Below are 23,767 nucleotides of genomic sequence, written 5' to 3'. Positions count from 1 at the left end.
AGCCGTCTAAGATACAACTACTGGTTGGAAAAAAGAAAGAAGGAAACCAAAGACTCAAGAAACTAGTCTACAGGGCCAACCGCCTACACAGATTACAGCCTCACCTATCCTGAGACCCAAAGAACTAGATGCTGCCTGGCAATCATCATCAACCGTTCTGACCAGGGCCACAAGAGATGGTCCCAGGTGGAGCGGGACAAAATTGTAAAACAAAACTCAATTTCTTCAAAAAAGGCCAGACTTAGATTTACTAGACCAGCAGAGGCTAGATGAACCCCCAAGACTACTGCCCTGAGATACTCTTTAAACTTTGTACTGAAACTACTCCCAGAGGTCACCTTTCAGCTAAATAACAGATTGACTCATAAAATAAACATTATCATCTGTGAGTCTTGCGCTTCTTTTAATTCAAACAACAACAAAAATCATCTATGAGACCAAACAGTCAACATTTACTCTAAAGCAAAGATGAGAATGTGGGGCGGCGGCGAGGGGGAGGTGAACAGGGAAGCTGGGTTAAGGGAAGCAGAACTAGAACAGAAATAATGAGAATGTGGACACAACGTGGAAAATGTAACCATGTCACTGAATAATACGTATCAGAAATAGCTAAATGGGAATCTAATTTGCTATGTAAATTTTCACCAAAAACTCAGTAAAATATTAAAAAAAAAACCCCAGTGGAGGGAGGATCGGGACCAGTTTAAGGAATCACACTGGACAGTGGACAGTGTGTATCAGAAGAGTGAGGGTGCGAGGAGGCGGACGAGTGAGTGAGGAGGTGAGGGGGACGGTAGAGGAGGGAGGAGGAAAGAGGGGTAGGAATGCTGGAGTGAACTGGGGCTCTACACGTACTGGGGAGCCACAGATGGTGTGTGGGCAGGGGAGGGACATGGGCAGACCCCAGTTGTCAAAGAGCAGTTCTAATAGTGGGGTGAACTGAGATGGGAACCCCTAACCAGAAAGGAGACTGGTCACAAGGGATACCCTTGGGCTGGGCAGGGTGGGAGGGCATGGTCCAGGGCAAAGCCATGACAACAGAAATACTCACTGGTCGCTGCCTTTAGATTTTATGAAAAAAGTTTCTTGGTAAAAGTGTATGGAGCAAATTCAGAGAGACAGAAAGACGCGATGCAGGGCTGGGCGGGGACAGCGGGGAGTAACTGCTGACAGTCTGAGCTTCTGCAGGGGGTGATGAAAACACCCTGGAGGTTGATAATGGTGCAAGTTGGGCCACACTGAAAATACTGAATGAAATGTATGCTGGAGAACGGTTAGGATGGCAAACTTCCTGCTGCATGGATTTGTTGGTGTGTGTGCAGAGTAGCATTGCCCCATAGGGTTTTCAAGGCTGTGACCTCTCAGAAGCAGAGCACCAGGCCTGTGCCCCCCGGTGCCAAGAGGTGGGCTCCAACCGCCAACCTTGTAGTTGAGAGCACCTAACTGTTTGTGTCACCCAGAGGGCCTTCGATGTATTTTATCACAATAAAATTTAAAAACAAAACAAGCAGAAGTAATAAACAAAAACCTTACAGAGCTACCTAATGCTGTAGGAAAATTTCAAAGTTCAGATTTTGCAGGAAGCAGCCAACACTGGACAAACTGCCAGTCTTCCCTGCACTGCCCACCTTCGCAGCTTTTCTCAAGGACGGCGGAAGGGTCTGCGAGCCGTACAAGGGTCAAAAGAATGACAGCTGGTGCCCAAAAGGACACTGGTTCTGTGTGTGTTGGGGGGGGCGGGGAGCCACGAAATCGCATGACCACTGCCCATGCCACACTTTAAAAGCCTGTGTATCTGGTAGGAGTTGTCGTCCGCTCCCTGTTTAACTTGCATGGTGACAATGAGGTGACTGTCATGAATTTCTTGGCTCTTATCTCCACCTCTTTTACCTTTTAGTATTTCCCAGCAACAGGGGGCAAGCTGGACAGGAACTAGCTAGGAGAAGGTAAGGGCGAAATATTTCAGAACACACGAAATAAGATTATCTAATAGACAAACTCAAGTAAAATGCACCAGGAAATATAGAGATTCACGTTTGCCCAAGAGCATATGGGACCAGGCTAAACAGAATCTGATTTTAAAACTGTTTATTCTAAATGGCAGTATGCTAGATGCTAGGCAAAAATACACAAAATCTTTATTACTCTCCACCTGTTTTTTAGATGGGTGGTAAATAAAACTTTCCATCACACACAGCTTTTGGAGAAGAAAATGACTATACAGCAGCGTTACCTTGTAAATTACACTGATAGTAATTAGCATCTTCTGATTCTTTCTTGACTGACACCGCTGCTGCCTTCAGGGAAATTCCTGGGGATGCAGGGGAAACCATAAAATGATATGTCAGGTCAAACGCACCAACAGAAACACCACCAGCTGACAGAACCTCCAGGTCTGTTCTGATTACAGATCAGCAGAAGAGCTTGTAGTTCACTGGCTTTGAACAACTTTGGTTTATCAACACAGCCACGCGCTACCTAACATCCATTCGGGCAACGTCTGACCGTGTGTATGTCCGTGGTCCCATCAGGTTATAAGAGAACTCAGAAATCCCGATCGACGAGTGGGATGTACCAGACGTAACCAGATGTAGCGAACGCAACAGCTCTCTGGGCAGCACAGGGGTCTTGTGTCTTCTGGGCACAAAGCAATAGCGCAGCCAGGTATAACGGTGCCGCAAACTGCTGAGGGCAGGTATTTGCCTCAGAAAACAATACAGTGTTCACACACTGTCCAAATCACATAACGTCTACTTCACAGAACATACTGTGGACGTTGTAGAGAAGGAAAGAAGGGAGGAAGGACAGGGAGAAACAGAGGAAGGGAGAGAGAGGGAGGGTTCCAGTTCCCAGGCCTGGTCCCAGATTTGGGAATCTTTCCCTCCCGAGATGGCTGAATGTACACATGCATTTACCTGAAATACTGTAACGTGTTCTTCTGTAATGAAATGAAATGAAATGATTTCAAAGCCTGGGGAAACTACCTCAGTAAAACCAAAAGCTCCCGAAAGGGAAGAGTGAAGGCTGTGAAAATAAGCCATGGGTTTCTCCCATCGCAGGACATGTGCCCCTGTGCAACGTGGCTTTCCCGCAAACCCTCTTCTGGGGGTGGTGTCTACTTCCCCACCCTTGGAAGCTGGGCCTGGCCCTGTGACTTGCTTTGGTCAACGGGACGTCAGCTAATGGGATGGAGGCGGGAGCTTGAAGGATGCTGGCTGCTTTTGGAAGCTCATCGCCATGGGAATAGGCCTGGGCCAGCCTCCCAGAGGATGAGGCCACAAGGGGAGTGAGCCCGCAGGACAGCCACGCAGCCCAGCCAAGCTGGCCCAGACCACCCACAGGATTGTGAAAAAGCATCATTGTTATAAGCCCTTAAATTTGGGGTTTTGGGTTTTTATACACTGGAGCGCTGGCAGTGCAGTGGTTAGAGCTACAACTGCTAACCAAAAGGTTGGCAGTTTGAATCCACCAGCCACTCCTTGGAAACCCTATGGGGTAGTTCCACTCTGTCCTATAGGGTCGCTATGAGTCGGAATCGACTTGACGGCAATGGGTATGGGGTTTTATACAGCAACAGATAACTGATAAAAACTTTACATATAATTTATCCATTAATGTTAATAGCGTTAAGGATTGAATTATGTCCCCCCAAAATATGTGTTGTAAATCCTAATCTCTATACCTGTGGTATAAAAAAAGTGGTTAAAATTCCATTTGGAAATGGGTGTCTTTATTACGTTAAGGAGGAAGGGTTAGTGTAGGGTGTATTTTGAGTCAATTTACTTTGAGATAAAGAAGAGATTAAACACGCAAGCTGAGCAGAGATGGAGAGAGAGATGCCAAGCCACATCAAGATTGCCCAGGAGCAGAAGCTAAAAAGAGGCAAGGACCTTCCTCTAGGGCCGACACAGAGAGAGAGAGCCTTCCCCTGGAGCTGGCACTCTGAACGCAGACTTCTAACCTCCTCAACTGTGAGAAAATAAATGTTTGTTTAAGCCACCCACTTGTGGTATTTCTGTCATAGTAGCACTAAGTAACTAAGATAAATAGTAAAAGCAAAAATCGTGGCGTAGTTCGGGATTCACCGTGAGCACTAATTCACAAGTTCTCAGGCGTCTCCTGAAACTTCTCACAGCTCTGTGGCGTGAGGACAGTGTGTAAAAGGGTAGCTGCCAAAAGGAAAAATTCGGCATAAGAACTGAGGGACAGAATGGACACGGCTGATGGCCATACTCATGAAATAAAGATTAAGTAGAGGGAATTGCTTAGAATTATGGGACAAGAAGGTAATCTCATGAAAAAGATGAGTGGAAAATTGACAGAGAGGCCTATTACGCATAAAAGAGACAAATGTTATCCATGTGCTTGTCTACAAACGACCTGAAAGAACTCTCACCAGACGGCTGCACCGTTGCCCCCCCAGTGCACAGGGCCTGGGTGTGCAGGCAGAGTCTGGGTGGATTTTTGAGAGGAGAGAGTGAAAGGCAAAGGCCATCTCACTCATCACCACCTGGACCTCTAGTCTGGAGTTTTTTTAATTTCAAGCATGTGTAACTTTTATACTATTCCATGACACCCACTGTGGAAAGTCACCCAATGGGAAGCGTAGCTTTGTCCACACTGAGACACATCTCCTAAGAGAGCCCTCAACAAAGGAGGCCTATTTTACGGGGGGGATAAGAAACACCCGCCCCAACAGCTGGTGAGGAAAGGGGAAGCCGTGGGTCTGTGGGGTCCACAAACGGCCCCCCGAGAGACTCATAACTCCTCACACCACCTCACTGGCTTCCCAGTTACTCAGAAGAGCCTGTAGCTTGGGGGTTTTAAATTCTCTTGTGACTACCCAAGACACAGGCAGGATATACTTGAGTCTTGAAAAGCCTTTGGGGCTAAAATTAAACTGGTAAGAGTTTAAGGCAGGCATGTCTGTGGACAAGATGAAGATCCTACAGCTAAATTCTACACAGCTGCAATTCTTGGCTCGTTTCTTCCCATTACCTGGTGCTGGTTTTACTCAGAACCACGGAAAAACGAACAGGCGCCATTTTTTCAAGACTCTGTCATTTGAGATGGCGCTTCAATGCGGACATGCTAACAGGTGGGTGTGAGGGACACAAGGAGGGTCCCTTGGGGATGACAGAGGAGGAGTGTCGGACTCATCTGTGGGAAAGAGACCAACTCAAAAAAGCCTCCACGTTCTAGGGCAGCATGGCAGGTGTGAAAGCCCCCCCCGCCCCGCCAGACTAGTCTGCTCCACGCCCCCTGCTCCCCCCGCCAGGAGACCAATCTGCTCCACGCCCCCGGCTCCCCCTCCCCAGGAGACTAGTCTGCTCCACGCCCCCTTCTCCCCCCGCCAGGAGACCAGTCTGCTCCACGCCCCCTGCTCCCCCCCCCCGTCCCCAGGAGACTAGTCTGCGCCACGCCCCCTTCTCCCCCCTGCCAGGAGACCAGTCTGCTCCACACCCCCTGCTCCCCCCCTCCCCAGGAGACCAGTCTGCTCCACGCCCCCTGCTCCCCCCCGCCAGGAGACCAGTCTGCTCCACGCCCCCTGCTCCCCCCCTCCCCAGGAGACCAGTCTGCTCCACGCCCCCTGCTCCCCCCTCCCCAGGAGACCAGTCTGCTCCACGCCCCCTGCTCCCCCCCTCCCCAGGAGACTAGTCTGCTCCACGCCCCCTGCTCCCCCACTCCCCAGGAGACTAGTCTGCTCCACGCCCCCTGCTCCCCCCCTCCCCAGGAGACCAGTCTGCTCCACGCCCCCTGCTCCCCCCCGCCAGGAGACCAGTCTGCTCCACGCCCCCTGCTCCCCCCCTCCCCAGGAGACCAGTCTGCTCCACGCCCCCTGCTCCCCCCCTCCCCAGGAGACCAGTCTGCTCCACGCCCCCTGCTCCCCCCCTCCCCAGGAGACTAGTCTGCTCCACGCCCCCTGCTCCCCCACTCCCCAGGAGACTAGTCTGCTCCACGCCCCCTGCTCCCCCCGCCAGGAGACTAGTCTGCTCCACGCCCCCTGCTCCCCCACTCCCCAGGAGACTAGTCTGCTCCACGCCCCCTGCTCCCCCACTCCCCAGGAGACTAGTCTGCTCCACGCCCCCTGCTCCCCCCGCCAGGAGACCAGTCTGCTCCACGCCCCCTGCTCCCCCACTCCCCAGGAGACTAGTCTGCTCCACGCCCCCTGCTCCCCCCCGCCAGGAGACCAGTCTGCTCCACGCCCCCTGCTCCCCCCGCCAGGAGACCAGTCTGCTCCACGCCCCCTGCTCCCCCCCCCCCAGGAGACTAGTCTGCTCCACGCCCCCTGCTCCCCCCGCCAGGAGGCCAGTCTGCTCCACGCCCCCTGCTCCCCCCCTCCCCAGGAGACTAGTCTGCTCCACGCCCCCTGCTCCCCCCGCCAGGAGACCAGTCTGCTCCACGCCCCCTGCTCCCCCCGCCAGGGGACCAGTCTGCTCCACGCCCCCGGCTCCCCTCCTGCGGGTCCTCCTAAGGCCTCCGGGCCAAGGGGTTCCAGAGGCAGAAGGGCAAACGTGAAGCTGCTCCAGAAGGGGGGCAGGAATCATGTCTTGACTGATTTAGGGAAGCTGGTGGTCAGCCTTCCGTTTCACTCTCACTTAAGTTGCTATTTTCCCTTTTTCCATTTCTTTTTCCCTTAACACTAATATTGTTCTTTCAGATACTCATGGATTTAATTTTAACTATATTTTGAACTGTGTATTTCATATTTCTAGGTTGCTTTGAGTCCCTAGGTGTTGCAAACAGTTAACGCGTTCAGCTGCTAACCAAAAAGGTTGGAGATTCGAATGCCCCCAGAGGCACCTCAGAAGAAAGGCCTGGCAGTGTATTTTTGAAAAACCAGTCACTGAAAACCCTATGCAGCATAGTTCTTCTGCACCACACATGGGTTGCCATCAGCAGGAAGCAACTTGACAGCAATTGGTTGCCAGTTTTTCATAAGCATGATTAAATTCTAGTTTTACCTTCTTACAGCCAGTTTGTATTCATTTTTATCTTTTTGAGTTTCAGTTTTTTATGTACTTATTTTAAATTTTCCAACCTTTCATTTTTAATGCTTTTAATATTTTCTCATTCCTTGGTTGAACATTTGGCTCTTTAAATTTTTTTTCTACTCTTAACCTTTTAGTATCTTTGCTCTAATTAACGCCATTTTTCTTTTTTTGTGGAGTGGGGACAGGCAGGGATGGAGGCCAGCTACCCTCACCCACGAGGAGGGACTCCCCACAATAGGTTTTCATAATAATGTACACATACTGTAGGACTTCAAGAAATAACAGAAAACTGTAAGGAAGCCATAAAATAAGACATAGCTAAAAATGAAAATCCTGCTGTATCAGTAAATCAAGTTAAAATTCCAAATGAGCATATAAGACTTTTTACTCATTTCTCACTCAGGTCCTAATTTAAACATGATTAAAGTAATATTTCTTCCACAAATGTATCTACCTGGTAACATCTTAACTAACAAAAACCAGCTGCTGCCGAGTCGACTTCGACTCATGGCGACCCCACGTGGATCAGAGTGGAGCTGTGCTCCACGGGGTTTTCAGTGGTTGACTTTTCAGAAGTCAATCGTCAGGCATTTCTTCCAAGGCACCTCTGGGTAGACTCGAACCTCCAACCTTGTGGTTAGAAGCTAAGTGTGTCAACCGTTTGCACCACCTGGAGACTCCAATATCTTAGTACCTAGTGTTTCCTGAATTAGAAGGTTCTTTTCTAGGTATTTGAGTAAAATATAATTTTCCGCTAGCAAGGCCCCAGTTGAGGTGTCTTAGTCCCCATTCTTTTAGTAAAACAAAAGGGTCAAATGATAGCCTACCAAATACATGATTCTAAAAGTATCAGTACATACCAGACATTTCCATGGGCTCAGTTTTCACTCTGATGGGGCCACAACTGAAAGGAGAAGGGAACCCAGGTCACGATGGGCAGGTGAGAGCAACTACACGCACCAGACACGCTGCGTTCAAAGGCCTGGCTGCCGAGGCCGTCAAATTCCTCCTCAGAACTGCCTCAGCGTTAACATGAGCTGTCTGAATGATCTGTTCCAAAATTAAAGTTGTTTATCGGACATGGTTTTGTAACTCTGAACACCCTTTTGAATAAAGAACACGGAACACAAGAAGGAAGAGTAGTGTACTAGCCCTTCATGTTGCTCTTGAAATGGTACAGGGCACCAGGCCGCCTTTTCATAGTCTACAAACTAACTCTCTCTGTTGGCCGTGGATTTGATTCTTCAGTGCCACTGGACGTGTGCTTTACCTTTCGCCCGGCGATTTGGCTGCTCTTTCAGCATCTGTTACAGTCACGTGACTACCTGTGCAGGAATAAAGACATACACGAGTTTCCTTTAGCACCTGGCAACAGGACTAACATTCCAAAGGCCTATAAACTGAAGGCACATACCGAGAAAACAGGCTCCTGGCTCTAGGTCACTGTGGAAGAGTAGTGGGAAAGACACCAGTCTCCATGCTGGGAGGCAGGATGGGGAGTGGGGCGAAGAGCAGACTGGGACGAGAAGGCGTGGGTGTGGATCCTAGCCTTGCTACTAAACCTGCCCTTGCCTCAGCTTCCTCATCTGAAAATGGTGGTTGTGTGAGGATTAATTAACACAGGCCAAGCGCTCAGCACAGTGCCTGTTGTGTATGTAGCAGGCACTCGCTAAGTGCCGGCTGCCACTATTATCACTATCATTATTGTTATTATTCTACAAGAAGACACAAAGGATCGGGAATGACAATCACTGGGTCACCTGCCACACCCCTCCTCTAACCCCCTCTCCACTGTGTGCTAAAGCACTGGGGATACTCAGTTGCCCAGGAGTGAGCTCAGCCTGAGATAAGCCCGTGGCGCAGAAGCACGGAGCCCTGGTGTGGTGTCATCCCCATGTCTGGTCGTGCTCCTTGTGAACCATGCCAGCCCCACGCTTGAGCCATCTCGTCACTCCAAATGCACGGGCTCACTGTGACACCTGCTTGTGCCCCAGTCTCTCACGAACAGCTACGAACCAAGGTTTCCAACCACATTCCACAGCAGTAATTCCAGAAAGTAAGAAGTGGGCACAGGCAGACCTCTAAATCCATCTGGTAAAAGTACTTTTTTGTCCCTTCATCATAATTGGAGCCCTGGTGGCACGGTGGTTAAAAGCTCGGCTACTAATCAAAAGGTCGGCAGTTTGACTCTACCAGCCACTCCTTGGCAACCCTATGGGGCAGTTCTATTGTGTCCCATAGGGTCACTGTGAGTTGGAATCGACTAAGTGGCCATGAGTTTGGTTTGTTTTTTTTTCATCATAACTAAAAGAGATGGTGAGGCGGTTCTGGGTTTTACTTTTTTTCCTAAAGCTTTCAACACTGGTGGCTCACCCACGGCCTCTTCCACACGGCCTCACACCTGGAGTGGGCTTCCCAGGAGAACCAGCCTGCTGAGACCCTGCTTATCACAGAGGCCACTCCTCCTGGAAGCCCTTCTCACCAATTCTGACCCCTCCCCTGGGGACTCTGGGCACTTCCTCAGCCATCCCGAGAGCACCATAGGCCACCCCAGTTCTGTGCGTGTCCCAGAAGCACGGTACTGGAACACATCCCAGATCCCCGACCAAGCCCAACAACGCCTGGCCTGTGGCTGGCAGTTTTTGGCCAGAAAGTGACTCCCAGCATCCACGCGCTCCTGTGGACAAGGGCAAGGTGGGCGTCACCATCCCCCACAGAGGACACAAAGGCCATTGGCATCCATGGTGTCTGCCCTGGACTACATGTTCCCTACAGACGTCATGACCCCCCACCCTGGAATGTCAGGGGTTGTCTTCTCAATGAGGAGAATGCAAAGAATAAAAAGCTTTAGAATGTACCAAAGCTTGCATTTTAATTAAGGGGAGCAGAACTGGTTTAGCAACTAAGTGCGGCCACCATGTAGATGTCTCACTTACCTCGCTGATCCGCTGGGTCCAGGAAAGGTCTGTAAGAAAAGCAGTACTGTTATCCAACATGAAGACTGAAAAAGATAATATTAAACATCCGAAGCCACCCTGTGTTGCTGTGATGCTGGAAGCTCTGTCACTGGCATTTCAAACACCAGCAGGGTCACCCATGGTGCACAGGTTTCACTGGAGCTTCCAGACTAAGACAGACTAGAAAGAAAGGCCTGGTGATCCGCTTCCAAAATCAGCCAGTGGCAGCCCTGTGGATCACAGCAGAACACTGTCTGACTTGCTTGCTTTGGACGTGTCATCAGGAGGGATGAATTACTAGAGGAAGATGTCACGTTTGGTGAACCAGAGGGCCATCGCGGGTGATGGAGACCCTTGATCAGACAGACTGGACTTGAACGTGCTGGTGACTGTGAGGCTGACGCAGGCCTGGGAACATTTTGTTCTGTTGTACGTGAGACTGTCATGACTTGGAGTCAACTCAACGGCAGCTATCTATCTATCTAAATACCTGAATAGCCAATTTCTAAATTTAACAGGATGTAGTTAAGAAACTAATTAAAATTAAGCTGCCAGTCTGTCTTTAAATGAACTGTTACGAGGGGACTGAACATGCTACCTGTTTATGATGAAAGAAATCCCTGCTTTGTTCTCCAAAATCCGTTTCAGGGTTGCAAGGTCATAATTCTCAGGGTGTTTAAAGGCGATTCCTTCCGGAAGCCCCTGCACGACCATGGCTGACTGGTCTCTTAGCATCTTCTCATAGGGAACAGGTACCATCGCTGTTGTGCCTAAGGCTTTGCCTAGAAGAAGAGGCAAACTGTCTTTAAGTGGTGTGAGCATTAAACTCTACCAGTCAGCTTAACTAAATGTATAAAAAAAACAGTGGTGACATTTGGCTCTGAGGATACATTGAAAACTTAAATTTCTTATTCCTCTATAGCCAAAGTTAATAAAAATCCTAACCAAAGGGTCAAAATAGAAAATTAATACATTGTTTCATTTTAAAACATTCACAAAAAGGGGAAAGTAATAGGTTCCTTCCCCCATTCTCTTGTAGGTTGTACAGTTTGAGGCATCGCCCCGGCACACCCAAAACTGCAGAAGAGCCCCCCCACTGATCACTTAGGCTGCAGTCAAAAGAGGGTGGGCATCTCCACCCAAGCTTAATGGCCACTGCATCATACTGCACAGGTTAGGGCAACAGTCCTGTGGAAAAAGTTATGAAGTCCACGTGGCCTCAAGCCACATGTGGTGTCATGTCAGCCTGTCTCTGTGCACTGGCTGACAAGGCCTGAGGTGCTGCAGCCCCATTTCTCACAGAAAAGTGTAGCCTGAGACCCAAGATACCCTCTGCTGGGGGTCCCCAAAGTCAAATGCTCACGGGGACCTGCAGGTCACATACATGTGGCAAGCTGTCCAGGAATGGTGCAGTAAGCACTAAGATGCTAAGGTGCTTATACTGTAATTAAATATAACACCTGTACAGTTACTTAGTTCTCTAGCTTTTACAAGTAAAGTGGAGGTCAGTGAAAGCCAGGGAAACCCTCAATGAAATACGGACGGACGCGATAGCCACAACAATGGACTGAAACAGACCAGCGACCATGAAGATGGTACAGGACTGGGCCATGTCTCGTTCTGTTATACGTAAGATGGCTACCAGTCGGAACTGACTCAAGGGCAACAAACAACAACGAAGACAGCTCTTAAAAACACTTGGCTCTGTGTAGGTAAGAGCACTGTGTAGGTATTTTTTTTTTTAATTCCTTTCTGAATTCCTGTGGAAAAGCACAGGCTGGCAGACCGATGAGGGGCAGGGTTGGATGGCGACTGAACCAACAAGGGACATCTTCAGTAACTCCACTGGCCTTGGTGTGAGGCTCCCTAAAATGCAGGCAGGGGATGATGTCCAGTCAATCTGGAAGACCTGATGGATTGGACGAACTCAACCTGCCTTCTGGGAGAGCATTAATCTGGTACCTAAGAGCTGGATGTCCACTTTATGAGAATGTGGGTTTTAAAATATCAGAAACATTTTAAATAACTATTTTCACCAGGAAAGCCATCCACAACACTGTCCTGCCCTCGCTCAGCTCTTTAGAGAATCAGGGTCTAAGGTGCACGGTACCGTAACAAAAGCAGAAATAGTCCTCGACTGCTTTTCGGAGGATTTCTGTCTCTCCCGAGACGGCCTGCGGCCTGTTCTCGGCGGCCAGAGGCTTCACCTCCTGCAGCCCTCCAGCAAGGCCTGTGAAGGGATGATCGACACAAAGTCAGTATCCGCCCATTTGTACCGGACACCTCCTCCAATCTACGTTTCTGCTACTGAAAGGAAAAAGAAAAAAAGGAATATACATGAAACAAGATCTTTTAATTAAAAAGAAAACAAGGTTTATTTGCGATGACCAGGATGATATGAGATGGTGATCACCCCTGGAATAAATCTATTGATAAAGAACTACAAAGAATTCAACACACAGGGAAATATTAGAAGTTTGTTGTTGTTGAGAGCGCACACAGCAGAACATACACCAATTCAATAACTTCTCCGTGTACAATTCAGTGACATTGATGACACTGTCACGGAGCTGTACAACCCCTTTCGCCCCCCTTTTTGGAATCATTCCTCCGCCATTAAAATAAACTCATTGCCCTTAAGCCTCTTACCTAACTTCTGAGTTGCTGTTGTCAGTTTGATCCCACATAGACAGCTCTTAAAAGAGCACAAAGCTCAAGGCAGACGTTCTTTACTAATGAAGCTAATCTGTCATTTGGTTTAAGGAAGACCTCAGGGGATATTTTTGGTTTAAGGTTTAAAGATTACCTCAGGGCAGTAGTTTTGGCAGTTCAGGAAATACCGGAAGTTTTAAACGAAATTATTTTATAACAAAATCTTATTAGCTATCCAGCTGAAAATAATTGCATAGGAAGACGATCACCACTGCGCACATTCAAGTCCCTCCCCTGCCATCGACAGCTACTCCGAAAGTTCAGAAACTGACTGTATTAATCAGAAATCACACAGTCATTTGACCAGGAAAAGTTTCATACAGATAAACCTGTGGAAGCCAGAACTTGAGAGGGCTGCCTTGTTTCTCTGGGTCTCACAAGTTTTCCGCCTTCGACAGGGAGCAGTCTCACTTTTCTGTCACTCTCTATTAAGAATCCTACCTCATAAACACCCCGAAGTGTTTCTTTCACATTTTATAGGACTAGAAAAGAAGCTAACCCATTTTTTATAATTTGCATGTTTATTCAAATTATGTGCAGATATGTGCATATACTATTCAAACAAAGATATGGGTAAAGTTCACTTTCTAATAAAAACACCTAACATCAACTGTTTAGTTTGTTTTGGTTTTCAACAAAATTATTGAAACAAATTTCTAGGTCTGTAGCCTTATCAAAAACTCTTGGTCTCCTTTAACTTCCAAATTCCTTCAAAGCCTTCACAGAGCTGACGCCTGTGTTTGACTTCAAGGCTCAGGTTCTTCTAACAGTAGGTTGACACCATCTTTAGGTCGTGAGTCTACAATTTCTTGCAGGTTGATGGCGTCCATTTCTGTGACAATTTCTTTGTCGATACCAATAGAAGAGGCAGCACTGACCCTATTTCCTGAAACGCCACCATAAACGTCACTTATTGCGCCCTGAATCTGCATGATGCCATCAGGCTCCATAACGGTTTCCTTTTGTACACCAAAAAAAAAGGATGCTTTGATTTTGTTTTTTCATGCTATTGCTGAGTTTATCTAAAAACTCTTCGTAAATTCCTCCCATCGGCCAAGCCTTTTCATTCCATTTCCATTCTACCGAACGCTAATTAATTTTGATATTCTCGAAACACCATGGCTTCTGGCTCTTTCCCATTACCCATGGTTTTTCAAATGTCCCAACCCCAAACATGGTCAAGAGGACAGTAAGCCATTTTTTTGAAAACCGACCCTGTGAGCATTTTGCCCCCTTCATTTTCAGGGTCTTATTAGGCTTTGCCCTGTAAAATAGAGAAGTCTCATCAGTGTTTGCAATGTCTCTAGGATCATATCCTCTTACCGTCTTTTAATTTTGTGAACCAGTTTTGAACACCTTTGTCAACCTCGTTTCTGACTTCCCACAAGCTACACTGTAAATGATTTCATGTTTTTTGTTTTTGCAGCTCTGAAGCTACCTGTTAGATGCTGAGAATCCAACAACTTTTAAAACTGTCTCCGTTTCCCTCCCCTTTGCTTGCAGGATAGGTCCTGAAATGGGAACGTTTTTGGCAGAGGCTTGAAGAAGCCACTCAAAAACAGATCTGTTGGGTTTTGCATAATTTCCATCCCCTCCCTTCCTGACATATACATTGGTGCTGCTCGTTTCTCTTCCAATTGTTTTATCCTTTTCTTTCATAATTGAATACATTTGCGTTTTGCTGCCCTTGAAATTAATTACAGCTTCCCTGATGGTCTTTTCTTCTTCAGTTATGATTTTGACAATGTCAAATTTTTTCTTTCAGAGATAAATTTCTTACTCTCTTGTCCATGGCTGTGAAGGAATAAGCTTTTTTTAAAAAAGGAAATAAGTTCTTATAAAAATTAAGGAATTTATGATCTTATTTTCTCAAACAAAATGAAAACTATCAACATCATTATATGACAGTCAGCACACTTCAGTAAAATATTTAAGAAACAAACTGCATGAGAAGAACATCTTTGCTTCTGTACAAACATTGAATGTGCCAAGTGAGGAAATGCTTCTCTGTTTTGTGCGCAAAACAAGACGCTTTGAAGGAAAGAATTTCAAGGAAATGAAGGAGTGGGTTTTGAAAACTGTAATAACATGTATCAAAACTACAAATAGTTAAAGCAAAAACTAAAAATTATGGATAAGAGTAAAATATCTCAAGAGAAGAAAAAAAAAAGTGTGCTAGATTTTAATGAAAATGAAGGAATTTATTAGTATCTCTTACCTTCTTCCAAACTAATGGATATTGTTCTTCGCTGGAAAAAAGTTACAGGCAAAAATGGGAAGACTAGAGGTAGTCAGAGAACAGTGGCGATGGGCAGTGCACACTCACGCGCTAACAGCGCAAAGGAAGAGGAAGGCTGAGCCTTCCTCTCTGACTCCTGTGCTTCCTGCAACTACTTCTGGCTTCAGCATCTGCTCTTCCTCATATTCGGGCTCCAGTACCAACCGCATCTCGCAGGTTACGGCTTTCAGGGAATATTTATCACGCTGAAGTAATTGTTTTAGTGGAAAATCTTTTAATTTTCCTTCTCTGACAGGTTTCCCCCTTACAGGGGTTCCGGCTTTTGTAGGTTTTACTGTTAAAGACTCACTCACTACCTGGTAACAAGGGCTCAACTACTAATGGGGACTCTAACAAACTAAAAGGAGCAGCCACTACTGGCAGGGCTGAGGCAGAGCACCCACGGAGGAACAAATCTCAAGAGGAAGCTCCTCACCCCAGGGCTGAGACCCAGACTTCTCTGGAGAGGATGCGGCCACAGGCTATGGGATGGCCAAGGAGTCTCCTGAGGTGCCCCAAGCTGGGGCTGGCAATCCAGTGCTGGCCCTCTGGGGTGCCAGTGGAAATCACTGGCAAGCTGCCCACTGGGTGGCTATCGCAAGAAAACTGTCCCCTGGGGGGCTGGTGGAACTGTCTGGAAGCCATCTAGGAGGAGGCTGCCAACAGAACTTGCTGGGGACTGCTCGCTCCCTGGGGCACTGGCGGAAATCCCTGGGAAACTGCCTTTGGGTACGGTGTTGCTGGAATTCACTCAGAAGCCTCCTTCTAGGACTTCTGTGAGATTTGCTGGGAAGCCGGCTGGGGTACCGGTGGATAAAGACTGTTTGAAGCCACCTGTGGTAGGGATGTGGTAGGGTGTCACTGAAATTCACTGGAGTTGAGTGCCACTGGGTATCCCGGATGCCGTTGGTCATCGTGGGCCACAGCACAAGTAGGAGAGCCCAACAGAACCAGGAGAAAATGCCCCTTCTTCCTCCAGTGTCCCTCCTGAGCCCTCTTCTGACAAAGGCAAGCACTGTGCCAGCTGCCAAACGAGAAATGTTTAGAGGCTCCAATCTCACAAAGCAGGGGTGAGATGGTATCTCACTGTAGTTTTGATTTGCATCTCTCTAATGGCTTTTTTTTTTTTTTTTTTTTTAATGGCTAATGACTACAACGATGGGCTCAAGCATAGCAACAATTGTGAGGATGGCACAGGGCTGGGTAGTGTTTTGTTCTGTTGTACATAGGGTCACTATGAGTCAGAAGAGACTCGACGGCATCTAACAATAACAAATGGCTGAACATGACCATTTTTTCATGTATTTGTTGGCTACCTGGATGTCCTCTTTGGAAGTGTCTGATCATGTTGTTTGTCCATTTTTTGATCGGATTATTTGTCTTCCTGTTGAATTGTTGAAGTTTTCCATATATTTTAGAGATTAGACCCTTATCCGATACGTAGTTGTCAAAGATTTTTTCTCAGTCTGTAGGTTTTCATTTTACTCTCTTGCTAAAGTCATTTGATGAGCTTAAGTATTTAATTTTTAGGAGGTCCCAGTTATCTAATTTATCTTCTGTCATTTGAGTATTTTTAGTTTTGTTTGATAGGCTATGCTGAAAATTAGGTCCCCTAGTTTTGACTGTATGTTATCTTCCAGGAACTTAATTGTTCTAGCTTTAAGATTCAGGTCTTCAGTCCATGTTGAGTTAGTTTTTGTGCACGATGTGAGGTATGGATTCTCATTCATTTTTCTCTATGTGAATATTGAGTTTTGTCAGCACCCTTTGTTAAAGAGACTGTTTTTTCCCCATTGATAAATGTGCTTTTGATGCAATTACGCAATAATTTTTCCTTCCCTCCAAAACAATTTCTAAGGAAATAAACATCATATATTCAAGAATCACACCCAGCATTCCAGTCCCAGAAATGGCAGAGAAAATCGTTTCTGCCAGTAACAATGATTGGCAATGGACAAAATATTAAAATCAGCTATTTGAAGGCAACAGAGAATAACCCAAAACAGACAGACACTGGAGGGAATGCTGTGCTTGAAAGGAGGGATGCATGCATCCCAGGTGACATCTACATTTGACTGTCTTTTTCCCTGTAGGGACTTCTCAGTTCCTGTGGTAGACGGGGGAATAGAGCTCAGCCATAAAGCACAGTCTTAGTGAAGTGAGGAAGCCTATGTCAGAGGTGGGAACCGACAGAGTGGCTGGAAATTGAGGTGGGAAGTCCTAGAAAAGAATGAGCCACAGAGGTGGGAGCCCAAATGTTGTGTTGTTAGCCGCTGTTGAGTTGGCCCCGGTCTCATGGTGACTCATGCACAACAGAACAAAATGCTGCCCTTGTGACTCACAGGATTTTCACTGGCTGATTTTTAGAAGGAGATCACCAGGCCTTTCTTCCTAGTCCATCTTAGTCTGTAAACTCCCCTGAGACCTGTTCCGCATCAGAGCAACACACAAGCCTGGGTGGTGGCTGGCCATGATACGCACTGGCTGGGAATCAAAACCAGGTCTCCCGCATGGAAGGTGAGAATTCTACCACTGAACCACCGCTGCCTCCAGGGAGCCCTAATACCATCATATAAATTTCCCTCTAATTCTTAACCTACCTTGAAACTGTGCAAGCACAGGGTGAGACACTAAGGAAAAGCAACATTTGGAAGCTAAAGAGCTGAGCAGGGTTTCAACAGTCGTGTGATGCTGGGAAGAACAAGTTTGGAATTCAAGTTCTGCCAAATCAAAGAATCTTGTTAAACATCTCATGAACCCCCAAAGGGGCACGCCTTAGCAGTAAAGCAGTAAAGACCACATCCCAAGACTAAGGGTGATACCCTAGGATAAAAGGCAAAATCAACTTCGACTGGTCTTAACAAGATATACCATGTAATGCACAAGAAAGCTGATGTGGCTTTGTGACAAAGTAGGCTTCAAGATCAGGAGCATAACTAGACCAAAGGAGAATATTTTATAAGGAAAAAAGGGTCAATTTACTAGGAAGACATTACAGTTCTAAATGCGTATGTATCTAATAACGAAGCTTCAACATATATGAAGCAAAAATACTAACTAAAAGGAGGAGGAGACAAATATACAGTACAGTTAGAGATTTTAATACTCTTCTATCAGTAGCTGATGGGATAAGCAGAAAGGGTACAGATGAACTGAATAACGTCATTGCAAACCATGTGCTAAGCCCACTGCCATGGGCTAAACCCACTGCCATGTGCTAAGCCATAAAATATCAACAAACTGAGAAGGACTGAAATCATATGGAGTGCGGTTTTAGACTACAAAAGGATCAGAGCAGAAAGAAATAATAGCAAATCCCCAAAGATTCAGAAATTAAAACAACATGCTTCAAAGTAACACATGGGTCAAAAAAGAAATTACCTGGGATATTAGATGACACAGTGAACTAAAAGATAATGAAAGCACAACATATCAAAATCTGTAGGACACAGCTAAAGCAGAGCCTAGAGGGAAAATTACAACCTTAAATGAATGTAATAGAAAGGAAATAAAGTCAGTGACCTAAGTTACCAAATCAAGAAGCTAGAATAGAAAGGCAATTAAACTGAAAGAAAATATAAGGAAAGTAATAAAGATAAGAGTGGAAATAAATGACAAAGAAAACAGATAAACAACAGAAAATCAACCAAGCCACAAGTTAGTTCACCGCAAATAAAAATGAAATGGGTGAATCCCTTGAGAGATTCATCAAGGAAAAGAAGCACAAATTATCAACACCAGAAACAAAAACAGAGAGAGGAATACAGATCCTACAAACAGACATTAAAATAATAAAGGGAATATTATAAAGCACTTTATTCCAACAATGTCGACAACTTCAATGAAATAAACAAATCCTTGAAAAATAAAGTTTACTGAAACGGACAGAAGAAATAGAAAATACAAAGAGCTTTATATCTGAAAAGTTAGCATGCAACTATGCAACTTAAAATAGTACATCTGTTATTAAATTTCAAAAAGGAGTCCTGGCAGCGGAGTAGTTAAGCACTAGGCTGCTAACCACAACGTCATCGGTTCAAACCCACCAACTCTGAGAGAAAGATGTGGTGATCTGCTCCCGTAAAGATCACATCCTTGGAAACCCTATTAGGCAGTTCTACTCTGTCCTATAGGGTTGCTATGAGTCTGAATTGACTCGTTGGCAATAACCTAGAACAATAGGATTAATTAAATTTCAAGGATTACCAATCCAATTGGCAGCTTTATCCAACTGACATAATGATTTGAAACTACCCTTCTTGTTCATCGAGTACTCACTGTACTATTTAAAGATTGCTTCATTTTTAAATATATCGTCTAGATAGTGGCGACCCTAATTTTGGATAGATACACTATCTTGGAGAGCATTTATAGATATATGTATACATATAAATGGGAAACCCTGGTGGCATAGTGGTTAAGAGCTAACCAAAAGGCCAGCAGTTGGAATCCCCAAGGCGCTCCTTGGAAACCGTATGGGCAGTTCTCCTCTGTCCTCTAGGGGCGCTATGAGTTGGAATCCACTCGATGGCACACAACAACATGCATCCTCATGCCCTCTGACAAACCTTTTAGGTTTTTTTTTTTCCTTTCCTGGTTCCAGGAAATAGTCAATTGCTAAATCAACACTTGGTAGAAAAGCCACAGTGGTAGGGCTAATCACCACAGACATGTAGGTTTTATGGTCAAGAGCAATCTCCTTCACTGTGTCCATGGTCACTTACGCTCACCAATGCTGCCTTTTGGACTCTCATAACATACACTGACATACTGAAGGCTCTGAAGTCCCACAGTAAAAAAAAAAAAAAAAGGTTTAACTGCATAATGGTTAACACAGGGTAACACTTGTTTCTTCACATACCTAACAAGCCCTAAAAGGGTTTTTCCCTTTCCTCTGGGAAGAACTAAAAAAAGAGTACTTTCTAAAATGTCAGTTTATTTTAGGAATTAAAGACAATTTTCCCTCTGTCCTTCAGATGTATTCCACAAAACCAGAGTCCAGCTGGGACAGATACTAATACAGTGACCATTTTTCTTGGACTCATCAGAGTGAAGTTGTTATTTATTTTGTCCGTCTAGTCAAAGGAGATACATCAAGACTGTTTGGGGGATAATGCTCATGATATCTTAGAAGAAAATACTACATACACCTTGCCCTCAAACATTTCGATTTAAGATTTATGAAATGCAAAGAATAAAATTATTAACACCTACAGTATTTTGCAAAATCTTTCTGAAAATCTGTCCTGGCATTGACGAAGGCGCGTCCTTTCTCGGTTCCAACGACAAACAGGTCTGTTTCGTACATTGCGATGCAGGCCACTTCAGCCTTGGACTTGGCCAGTTCTTTACACTGGAATAGAGAGAAAAATGATACAATATGTACAAGGGCAGACCCAGATTTTGTGAGGCCTGCAGGGCCTGCTTTAAGAATACAAAATTTGATACAAAAGGAATATTTATTTAAAGTGAGAAAAATCACACACAAAAAAAACCCAAAGATAAATTTATCAAGCATATATAAATACCAAAAAACCTAGAGAACGTAAGATTTTTATTAACTCCCATATATTTCTCTCCAACATGCCTTTTTTTCCTACATTGTTGGCTATGGACTCTTTGATCACCTCTTCATTTGACGACAATCTTGTAACATCATTTTCTTTGGAAAGAATACAAAGATTATTTAGTATTTTCTTTAGCATGGCTGACCGATGGTAAGCAAAGAGACAGACAGCTGCCATCGAGTTAACTCACGTCATGGTGACCTACATACAACAGAACGAAATGTTGCCTCGTACTGCGTCATCCTCACAATCGTCGGCATACTCGAGTTCACCATTGTGGCAATTACGCCAATTCATCTCACCAAGGGTCTCCCTTGTTTTTGCTGTCCCTCCATTTCACCAAATATAATGTCCTCCTCCAGCGATTGGTCCTTTCTGGTGACTTGTCCAAAGGAATTGAGTTGGACAACGTTCTGTTGCGATCCATAGGTTTTCACAGGCTGATTTTCAGAAGTCCATCACATGCCTCTCTCCCTCGTCTCTCTTAGTCTGGAAGCGCCACTGAAGCCTGTCCACCATGGGTGACCCTGCTGGTATTTCAAATACCATGGCATAGCTTCCAGCATCACAACCACCTTTTTGATGGTAAAAACAAACAAAAAAAATCAACCTGTTGCCATCAAGTCGATTCTGACTCATAGTGACTGTCATGGAATGAATTATGTCCCCCCAAAAATGTGTGTATCAGTTTGGCTGGGCCATGATTCCCAGGATTGTGTGGTTGTCCTCCATTTTGTGATTGCAATTTTATGTTAAGAGGATTAAGGTGGGATTGTAACACTACCCTTACTCAGGTCACTTCCCTGAGCCAAGGTAAAGGGGGTTTCCCTGGGGTGTGGCCTGCATCACCTTTTCTCTCTCAAAAACTAAAAGGAAAAGGAAGCAAGCACAGAATTGGGGACCTCATACCACCAAGAAAGCAGCACCAGGAGCAGAGCTCATCCTTTGGACCTGGGGTCCCTGCACCTGAGAAGCTCCTCGACCAGGGGAAGATTGAGGACAAGGACCTTCCTCCAGAGCTGACAGAGACAGAAAGCCTTCCCCTGGAGCCAACGCCCTGAATTTGGACTTGTAACCTACCAGATTATGAGAAAATAAATTCCTCTTTGTTAAAAGCCACCCACTTGTGGTATTTCTGTTATAGCAGCACTAGACAACTAAGACAATGACCCTATAGGACAGAGTATAACTGCCCCATAGGGTTTCCAAAGCTGTCATCTTTATGCATGCAGACTGCCACATCTTTCTCCCAGCAGCTGCCGGTGGGTTCAAACTGCCAAACTTTTGGTTAGCAGCTGCGCACTTAACCACTGCGCTACCAGAGCCCCTAATGGCCCCCCAAAGTTGTCCAAATCCTAATCTCCAGAATCTATGAGTATGTTACCTTCTACGGCAAAAGGGATTCTCAAACGTGATTAATTAAGGATCTTTAGATGAGGAGATTATCCTGCATTATCTGGGTGGGTTCCATGAAATCCTTATAGTCTTACAAAGAAAAGAGGGAGGCAGAGAAGGAGACGTGACAGTGGATAAGAGCTCAGCAGTGCCCCTGCTGAAAGGGCCATGAGCCAAGGGATGTGGGCAGCCTCTAGAAGCTGGAAAGACAAGGCCCGGATGTTCCCCCAGGGCCTCCAGAAGAAACTCAGCCCTGATGAGATAGCCCTTGAGTTTAGCCCCATAACAACACCCATTTTCTGACTTGTGACCTACAGAAAACCCATTGCTGTCAAGTTGATTCCGACTCATAGATACCCTATAGGACAGAGTAGAACTGCCCCACAGTTTCCAAGGAACATCTGGTGGGTTCAAACTACCAACCTTTTAGTTAGCAGCTGAGCTCTTAACCACTGTGCCACCAGGGTTCCCTGACCTATAGAACTGGAAGATAATAAATTTGTGTTGTTTTACGCCACTAAGTTTGTGGTAATTTGTAGTTAAAAAAATACATATATAAGTATACATTGTATTGTAGTAGTGCTATCTGAAGTCCTCTAACTTCAGGGGGTTGAGAGAGTCACAAAGCTGATTCCTATGAGGTAGAGGTCAGACACACCTCCTCTCTCCAACCTTTTTACCAATTCTGCCACCAGCTGTCCCTGCCACAGCACTCTACTTCTCTTGTGAGTTTGATAATTCATTGTAAGGGCCACACAGAACTCACAGGCCACGCTTATGGTTAAGTGTTTTATTAAGGAAGTAACAGGGTACAACTAGGGATCAGGATCAACAGGCTACAGCTCAGGACCAGGATCAGGAAGCATGTAGGCGAAGTCTGGAAGTCTTCCCTGAAATGAAGAGCACATCCCTCCCTTCTTCAGTGCAGGACAGCTCTCTCAGCTCCTCTCTGCCCTACAAGCAAGCAGGACTTTCTCCTTGCTGGGCACGTCCCCTCTTGGCCATAAAGCCCTCCTCTCAGCCCCCTCAGGACAGGCCTCCTCTTGGCCCCCTCAGGACAGGCTTTTTGGCCATGCATACCCCCTCTGTCTTAGTCACCTAGTGCTGCTGTGACAGAAATACCACAAGTGGATGGCTTTAGCAAAGAGAAATTTATTTTCTCGTAGTCTAGTAGGCTCGAAGTCCAAATTCAGAGCATCAGCTCCAGGGGAAGGCTTTGTCTCTTCTGTTAGTCCTGGAGGAAGGTTCTTCTCCTCAATCTTCCCCTGGACTAGGAGCTTCCTGGCACAGGAACCCTGGGTCCAAAAGATGCACTCTGCTTCTGGCACTGCTTTCTTGGTGGTATGAGGTCCTCAACTCTCTGCTTGCTTCCCTTTCCTTCTATGTCTTATAAGATAAAAGGTGGTGCAGACCACATCCCAGGAAAACTCCTTTTACGTTGGATCAGAAATGTGACCTGGATAAGGGTGTTACAATTCCACCCTAATCCTCTTTAACATAAAATTACAATCACAAAATGGAGGACGACCACACAATACTGGGGACTCATGGCCCAGTCAAATTGATTCAGACTTTTTTGGGGGGACATAATTCAATCCATGACACCCTCTCAGCCTCGAAAGCCTGTCCGCCTTCGGCCTCCCTGCCGTCAGCCTCTCCACTGCTAACTGCCCAGCTCACAGCCAGTGCAGCAGCTGTGTTCAGCTCTCTTAGCTACATTCCTAACAGCAGGTTTCTGACATCACCACTGACTCTGTTCCTTCCGGGCCTGCCACCACCAACTCTGCTGCAGGGCTCCTTCCGGGCCTGTCACCACCAACTCTGCTGCAGGGCTCCTTCCGGGCCTGTCACCACCGGCTCTGC

The 23,767-nt window shown here is 46.0% G+C and overlaps 1 protein-coding gene across 5 annotated transcripts in view; it reads right to left on the bottom strand.

The window, feature by feature from the left end:
* The window catches only part of LOC126087355 (general transcription factor II-I repeat domain-containing protein 2B), a 75,556-nt gene that overhangs the window by 24,771 nt on the left and 27,018 nt on the right, over positions 1–23,767 (bottom strand). For 4 of the 5 annotated variants that reach the window (XM_049904771.1, XM_049904775.1, XM_049904774.1 and 1 more), the window contains exons 3-9: positions 20,157–20,295; positions 12,063–12,182; positions 10,551–10,734; positions 9,932–9,960; positions 8,266–8,320; positions 7,856–7,899; positions 2,234–2,311 (exon numbers count right to left, since the gene is read on the bottom strand). In XM_049904771.1, coding sequence (XP_049760728.1) covers positions 2,234–2,311; positions 7,856–7,899; positions 8,266–8,320; positions 9,932–9,960; positions 10,551–10,734; positions 12,063–12,182; positions 20,157–20,295 — 649 coding nt within the window. The remainder of the gene's footprint in view (positions 1–2,233; positions 2,312–7,855; positions 7,900–8,265; positions 8,321–9,931; positions 9,961–10,550; positions 10,735–12,062; positions 12,183–20,156; positions 20,296–23,767) is intronic. The other variant, XM_049904773.1, reaches the window with a different exon arrangement.

Source organism: Elephas maximus, chromosome 12 (genome assembly GCF_024166365.1).
Source record: "Elephas maximus indicus isolate mEleMax1 chromosome 12, mEleMax1 primary haplotype, whole genome shotgun sequence".
Lineage (NCBI taxonomy): Eukaryota > Metazoa > Chordata > Mammalia > Proboscidea > Elephantidae > Elephas > Elephas maximus.
The sequence above is the reverse complement of the archived record's forward strand: the minus strand, read 5'-3'. Positions and strand labels throughout refer to the sequence as shown.